The sequence below is a fragment of the Cinclus cinclus genome, chromosome 30, assembly GCF_963662255.1.
Source record: "Cinclus cinclus chromosome 30, bCinCin1.1, whole genome shotgun sequence".
NCBI lineage: Eukaryota > Metazoa > Chordata > Aves > Passeriformes > Cinclidae > Cinclus > Cinclus cinclus.
The window spans coordinates 53778-61951 of record NC_085075.1 but is presented as its reverse complement, the minus strand read 5'-3'; the positions used below and the strand labels follow the sequence as shown (position 1 = coordinate 61951).

Sequence of the window (8174 nt, the reverse complement as noted above, 5' to 3'; positions counted from 1 at the left end):
TCCACCAGCTTTTGAGGGGTTCAAATCTCTTCTAAGCAGTAATGATATCATACAGTGGCTGACATTGCTAATAGGCCTTGTAAACCTGTTCTATTTAACATTCCGAGATGAGGGGAGATTGACTTGGATGACAACCCTGATACGTCCCCCAAGGAATAGGGATCCTGCCCCAGAGCCTGGCCCTGCCCCAGAGCCTGGCTCTGCCCCAGAGACTAAGGACTCTGCCCCAGAGCCTGACCCTGCCCCTGCCCCAGAGACTAAGGATTCTCCCCCAGAGACTAAGGATTCTGTCCCAGAGCCTGACTCTGCCCCTGCCCCAGAGACTAAGGATTCTGCCCCAGAGACTAAGGATTCTGCCCCAGAGGTTAAGGATGTTGCCCCTGAGCCTGATTCTGCCCCAGAGCTCACCTCAGAAAGGAACCATCCAGAGTGGGTGGGGTTTCTAGTGAAGGAGATGGGCCAAATGCTGAAGGAGTACCTTTCCCCAGCTCTTGAGAAACTCTCCCTCTGCCTTAAAGAGGGAGAACCTGATGGTGCAGCAGTGGAACCCACAAATGTTACATCTCTCCAGGCTCCAGCTGAACTGCAAGGGCACTCACAGCCAGCAGCAGTTGCCCCCGTGGAAACTAGAAAGTCTAAGGTGAAAACAAAGCACCTAGATAATAATGATCAGAAAGCAGGGCCCTCACAACCAGCAGGGGAGCCAGAGGTTGAGATCGTCACAGAGTCCCTGTCATACGAGAGTCTCCGTAATCTCCGTAAGGATGTTGTACGAAGGGGCCGTGAGGCTTTTACAACGTGGTTACTGCGGGTCTGGGACCTTATGGGTACAGGTGTGCAGCTGGATGGTACTGAGGCAAGGAATTTGGGACCCCTAACCCAGGACTCAGGTGTGGATCACATATTCGTAAGGGAACGAGGCCCCCTTTCCCTCTGGGAGCGGCTTTTAATGAGTGTAAGAGAGAGGTTTGTCCATAGAGAGAGAATGCAGGAGCACCACCATAGAATGTGCTGGAAAACCGCTGAGGAGGGGATCCAACAGCTGAGAGAAGTAGCAATACTGGAAGTACTCTTTGGGACGGGTGGACAACGACAATGACCCCGACAAGGTCAGGTGCACAGGGCAGATGTTGTGGAATCTGGCACACCTGGGGCCATCTCAATACACCACATTCATTGCAGCCATTAATGCTGACACCAACCACGAGACAGTGGGTTCTGTTGCCGATAAGCTCAGAAATTTTGAGAGTATAATGAATGGCCCAATGCAGGCTCAGGTCTCTGCCGTGATTAGGGAACTCAGATAGGAGTTCAAGGAGGAGATAAGAGGGGTGAGGGAGGAGATGAGGAAGGTCAATGCAGCACCAGTGCGAGTCACAGATCCCAGAGTTAGAGCCCAACGTCCCCCAGCTAAGGAGAGAGGATACACCCCACGAGCTGACCTGTGGTTCTTTCTGCATGACCATGGGGAAGACATGAGGAGGTGGGATGGGAAACCCACTTCTGCCCTGGCAGCACGGGTGCGTCAACTCAAGGAGGGAAACACTAACCAAAGGAGCTCCACTAAAGTGAAGGTAGCCTCAACTTCCCATAACCAAGATGCAGGGTATTACAAAAGGGAGGATGATTTGTCAGATCCCCTTGAGGGAACCTCCAACATGTATGCCCAGGAAGGAAATAATAACCAGTGCTAGAGGGGCCCTGCCTCTAGCCAGGGAGAGGCACGGGAAAACTGGGTCTTTTGGACGGTGTGGATCCGATGGCCTGGCACATCAGAGCCACAAAAACATAGGGCCTTAGTTGATACTGGTTCACAGGTCACCCTAATACCATCAGAACATGTGGGGGAAGAGCCTGTTTCTATTGCTGGGGTGACAGGGGGATCACAGGAATTGACTTTGCTGGAGGCTGAGGTGAGCCTGACTGGGAAAGAGTGGCAGAAGCATCCAATTGTGACTGGCCCAGAGGCACCGTGTATTCTAGGCATAGACTTCCTGAGGAATGGCTATTACAAAGACCCAAAGGGACTCAGGTGGGCTTTTGGAATAGCTGCTGTAGAGGCAGAAAACATTAAGCAATTGAACACCTTGCTTGGACTGTCAGAGAACCCATCTGTAGTGGGACTCCTGAAGGTGAAGGAGCAGCAAGTGCCAATTGCCACCTCCACAGTGCACCACCGGCAGTACAGGAAAAATCAAGATGCCGTGATCCCCATCCACAAGATGATCCGTGAGCTGGAGGGCCAAGGGGTGGTCAGCAGAACCCACTCACCCTTCAACAGCCCCATCTGGCCTGTGCGCAAGTCTGATGGAGAATGGAGATTGACTGTGGACTATCGTGCATTGAATGAAGTGACTCCACCGCTGAGCGCTGCCGTGCCGGACATGCTGGAACTCCAGTACGCGCTGGAGTCCAAGGCAGCAAAGTGGTACGCCACCATTGACATTGCCAATGCATTTTTCTCCATTCCTCTGGCAGCAGAGTGCAGGCCTCAGTTTGCTTTCACCTGGAGGGGCGTGCAGTACACCTGGAACCGACTGCCCCAGGGGTGGAAACACAGCCCCACCATCTGCCATGGACTGATCCAGGCTGCACTGGAAAAGGGTGAAGCTCCAGAACATCTGCAATACATTGATGACATCATTGTGTGGGGGAACACGGCAATGGAATTATTTGAGAAAGGAGAAAAGATCATCCAGATTCTGCTGGGAGCCGGTTTTGCCATCAAGAGGAGCAAAGTCAAAGGTCCTGCCCGAGAGATCCAGTTCCTGGGAGTAAAGTGGCAAGACGGGCGGCGCCAAATCCCCACTGAGGTCATCAATAAGATCACCGCGATGTCTCCACCAACCAACAAGAAGGAAACACAAGCTTTCCTAGGTGCCATAGGCTTTTGGAGAATGCACATTCCTGAGTACAGCCAGATCGTGAGCCCTCTCTACCTGGTCACCCGGAAGAAGAACGAATTCCACTGGGGCCCTGAGCAGCAGCAAGCCTTTGCCCAGATCAAGCAGGAGATCGCTCATGCTGTAGCCCTCGGCCCAGTCAGGACGGGACCAGAGGTGAAGAATGTGCTCTACTCTGCAGCCGGGAACAAGGGCTTGTCCTGGAGCCTTTGGCAGAAGGTACCTGGTGAGACCCGAGGCCGACCTCTGGGATTCTGGAGCCGAAGTTACAGAGGATCTGAAGCCAACTACACCCCAACAGAGAAGGAGATCTTGGCTGCTTATGAAGGAGTTCAAGCTGCCTCAGAAGTGATTGGCACAGAAGCACAGCTCCTCCTGGCACCCCGACTACCAGTGCTGGGGTGGATGTTTAAAGGGAAGGTCCCCTCTACCCACCACGCCACCGATGCCACATGGAGCAAGTGGATTGCCCTCATCACACAGCGCGCCCGTATCGGAAACCCAAATCGCCCTGGGATTTTGGAAATAATTACAAACTGGCCAGAAGGTGAAAATTTTGGTCTTGCCGATGAAGAGGAGCAAGAACAAGTGACCCGGGCTGATGAAGCCCCGCCATACAACCAACTGCCAGCAGATGAAACTCGCTACGCTCTTTTCACTGACGGTTCCTGTCGCATCGTGGGGATGAACCGGAAGTGGAAAGCAGCCGTATGGAGCCCCACACGACAGGTTGCACAAGCTACTGAAGGAGAAGGTGGATCAAGTCAACTTGCTGAACTCAAAGCTGTTCAGCTGGCCCTGGACATTGCTGAAAGAGAGAAGTGGCCAAAGCTTTACCTTTACACTGATTCATGGATGGTAGCCAATGCTCTGTGGGGCTGGCTGGAAAGATGGAAAAAAGCTAACTGGCAACGTAGGGGAAAGCCAATCTGGGCTGCTGATGAGTGGAAAGACATTGCCAGTCGGGTAGAGAAGCTACCCGTAAAGGTCCATCATGTAGATGCCCATGTCCCCAAGAGTCGGGCTAATGAGGAGCACCAACACAATGAGCAAGTAGATCAGGCTGCAAGGATAGAGGTGTCACAGATAGACTTAGACTGGCAACACAAAGGAGAGTTGTTCCTGGCTCGATGGGCCCACGATGCCTCAGGTCACCAAGGCAGAGATGCTACCTATAAGTGGGTATGAGATAGAGGGGTGGATCTCACCATGGACAGTATTTCCCAGGTTATCCATGACTATGAGATGTGTGCTGCCATCAAGCAAGCCAAGCGAGTGAAGCCCCTCTGGTATGGGGGGCGGTGGTCCAAATATAAGTATGGGGAGGCCTGGCAGATTGACTACATCACACTGCCTCAGACACGCCAAGGCAAGCGTTACGTGCTGACCATGGTAGAAGCCACCACTGGATGGTTGGAGACCTACCCTGTGCCTCATGCCACTGCCCGCAACACCATCCTGGGCCTGGAAAAACAAGTCCTTTGGAGACATGGTACCCCTGAGAGAATTGAGTCAGACAATGGGACTCATTTCAAAAACAGCCTCATAAGCACCTGGGCCAGAGAACACGGCATCGAGTGGGTGTACCACATTCCTTATCACGCACCAGCGGCTGGGAAAGTGGAACGGTGCAATGGGCTGCTTAAAACCACCTTGAAGGCACTGGGCGGGGGGACTTTCAAAAACTGAGAGATTAATCTACCAAAGGCCACATGGTTAGTGAACACCCGAGGTTCCACTAATCGAGCAGGCCCTGCCCAGTCTGAGCCCTTGAGAACACCAGATGGGGACAAGGTTCCAGTGGTGCATATGAGAGGTATGCTAGGAAAAACTGTTTGGGTGAACCCTGCCTCCAGCAAAGACAATCCAATTCGGGGAGTGGTTTTTGCTCAAGGGCCAGGGTGTACCTGGTGGATCATGCAAAGGGATGGAAAGACCAGATGCATACCCCAAGGAGACATTGTTTTAGGGTGAACTACCTACAATACTGTGCCTGTATCTGTAACTGTATGGATGTCTATAATTTGAAGGTTTTTAATTTGATTTGGCATGATGGTAGGGGAAAATTCGGGGTGGATAATGTTGAGGGTTAGTTCTTTCTTTTTTTTTTTCCCTCTGTGGAATTTTCCCCATTGTCATGCTAAGATACCTGTTGACTGGGCCCTGGTGACAAGGGGGAGGGGACGGGAGGGAAGAAGCAAGCCCCGCGAGATTCAAACAGCCAGAAGAGGAAGAGGAAGGCTGGGCCTCGGCCCATTTCTCCCGCGGAGTTCGGACGAGAAGGACGATCGCCGTCTGTGTCCCATCCCAGCGTCGGGAAACCACCATCGGACCCTGCCCGGCTGTCTTCTCGCTGTGAACTACCACCATCCAGCACTCTGCTGAGCACCGGGACCGACACCGTGAGCGGAGAGCTCTCTCTCCATCTCTCTCTCCCCCTGGGACAGCTCTGCCATCACCCCCAGCCCTCCTGCAGCTCTGCGGGAGCCGCCCGCCCCCAGCACCGGGAACTGCAGCTCAGGGAAAAGGTGCCTGCAGCCAAAAAACACTGGGACTGAGTTACTGTTCTGTTTGTGGGTAATTTCATAGCTGTTGTTGTTCTTGTTTGTCTTGTTAAATATACTAGTAAAGAACTGTTATTCCTACCCCCATATCTTTGCCTGAGAGCTCTCTTAATTCCGAAATTATAATAATCGGAAGAATCATATTTTCTTTCAGTCCAAGGGGAAGCTTCTGCTTTCCTTGGCAAACACCTGTCCTTCAAACCAGGACACCCCAGTTACAGGGCTTTCAAAGGAATGAACAGAAACCTTTTTGTTTCAAGGCCAAAACAAAAGAATTTATGTGTCCCTGCTGGCAAAGCATCCACATGCTTGGCTGGGTGGGAAGAACCCTTTTTGAAGGGGTTTCCACCCCACCATCTCCAAAATTGTGGGGTTTGCCCCAGTATGTTCCCATTTGGCTGTGGAAGATGCCCATGAGCCAGAAAGGATTAAAATGATGGATTTCTATTGGAGAAGACCTCCAAGGCCATTCAGTGTTGCTTGATGCCACCAGAAGATGCAAAGAGTGAGATTTTTCTCGGGTCAGAAGTCGACAAACGTGCTCTTCACAATGGATTTCTGATGTTGATCTGTGGATATGTCCAGGTGCTCAAGGGAAGCCAGGAGGACGAAGAGCCACCCAGCCAGGTGTCTTCCTAACATGGATCACCGGGGCTCTGCCCACCAGGGGTCACTTGGCATCATCCAGCACAGATCCTGCCATGGAGAATGGAGCTGGAGCAGCACATGAAGCTCTTCCTGCACTTGATTTGCAGGGCTTCCCTTAGTGGTGCCTCCATTGGTGTTTGGTCAGGTGAGAGCTCTGTGAAAAGCTCTTCCCACACTCAGAACACTCATAGGGCCTCTCCCCAGTGTGGATGCGCCGGTGGGTGACGAGGTTGGAGTTGTGCCTGAAGCCCTTCCTGTAGTCGGGGCAGCAGAAGGGCCTCTCCTCTATGTGAATGCGCTGGTGCAGGAGGAGACTGGAGCTGGTCAGAAACCTCTTGCTGCATTTATCACACTCATAGGGCTGTTCCCCTGTGTGGATCCTTTGGTGGACAATCAGTTCAGAGCTTGTCCTGAAGCACTTCCCACACTGCCCACACTCATAGGGCATCTCCCCAGTGTGGATGCGCCTGTGGGAGACAAGGCGGGAGTTGTATTTGAAGCCCTTCCCACAGTCAGGGCAGCGGAAGGGCCTCTCTTCTGTGTGAATCCGCTGATGCATGACGAGATTGGAGCTGGTCTGAAACCTCTTCCTGCGTATGTCACATTCATAGGGCCTCTCCCCAGTGTGGATCATCTGGTGGCGGATCAGTTTGAATCTCGTACTGAAGCTCTTTCCACACTCCCCACACTCATAGGGCCGTTCCCCCATGTGGATTCTCCAGTGCCAGATCAGGGAGGATCTCTTGCTGAAGCTCTTCCCACAATTTGAACACTTGTGGGGCTTATCCGCATCATGAAGATGCTCATGGAACCCCAGCTCTGAGCTCTGGCTGCAGCTCTGTCCGGTTCTTTGGCCCTGGTTCTCCTCCTCGGATACCCAAGAACTGTGTTTGCAGCCCATCCTCATGTGGGATCTCCCGGGCTTTTCCTCCTCGCTGGTTTCCTGTGCAATGGAGCTGCTCCAAACAGCCTCTTCCACAAGGTTCTGCTGCAGGGATTTGTCCTCCCTGGTCTCCATCCTCAGCTCCTTGTCTAGAGGGGGAAAGACAAGGAGAAGATGGGATTTGCCTCTGTTCCAGAGGGAGGGGGAAGGAGATCCCCCCAGCACGTCCCTGGCAGGACGGCGTCGGCAGCGGGGCTGTCCTGCAGCCGGGGGCCGTGCTGGGCTGGGAGATGGAGCAGGACAGAGGGTGAAAGGGGCAGGGACTTCCTCCTCACCTGCCTGGGGCTCCGGGGGCATGTTCTTCTTCCTCACGGCCTCATCCTCCATCGGGCCAAGGTTTAGGAATGGGAAATCCATTTTTGGGGGAAAAGAAGGGTTGAGCGCGTTGGGTTTATGTTCCTGCGGGCCAAGTTCAGCTGGACAAGCCAGTGCCCCTTTCAGCCTCAGAGAGCCTGGGGCCGCTTATCACCAACCTCCCACACCCCTCCAGGCTGCCGGGGGTCCCCCGGCTCCGGGATCGCCCCTCTGCGCTCTCCCCGCTCCGGGGTTCCCGTATTCCCCCACGGCTCTCCCGGATATCCCCAGAACCGATCTCGCCCCCTCTCCGCCAGAACGAGCGATAGCAATGTGGGACCCGCCAAGATCCCTCCCGGGGCATTTCCGGCTGAGCTTCGGGGTCCTGCAAGATCCAAACATCTCCTGCCCCACAAAGAAACCTCCAGGAGACCTCCCCACGATGGATTTGGGGCGAGCTCCCCCTCCCAGCTCACCTGCGGCTTCCGGGGGGAGGGGTGATGCCGGGGAAGTCGGGGAAGCTGCGGCCTAGAGCGGGCGAGCGAGTGAGCCGCTCGGTTCTGCTGCTGCTCTTCCTTCCACTACTCTTCTTCCTTCCGCTCCTCCTCCCCCAGCCCGGCCCGGCCCGGTGCCGACGCGCAAAAGCAGCCGCGCTCCGCCCTGGGGGATTGCAAAGCGGTTGCGCCCCGCGCGGCACTGGGAAGTGATACTGGGAGCACTGGTAACGATCCTGACAGCACCTAGAAGCAACTGGGAGCGCTCTCCCTGCCAGTACCGCTCTTACTGGGAGCACTGGGAGGAAACTGGGAGCAAACTGCGCCT

General features: G+C 54.2%; 1 protein-coding gene across 1 annotated transcript; it reads right to left on the bottom strand.

Annotated features, from left to right (window-relative positions):
• Window positions 1-4407: 4407 nt before the first annotated feature.
• LOC134055027 (zinc finger protein 239-like) lies at window positions 4408-8174 on the bottom strand. Its single transcript, XM_062511131.1, has 2 exons — window positions 7334-8174; window positions 4408-7147 (listed from the first exon to the last, which is right to left on the bottom strand). Exons 1-2 carry the CDS (start codon window positions 7413-7415, stop codon window positions 6231-6233), a joined length of 999 nt encoding a protein of 332 aa, XP_062367115.1. The 5' UTR covers window positions 7416-8174; the 3' UTR covers window positions 4408-6230.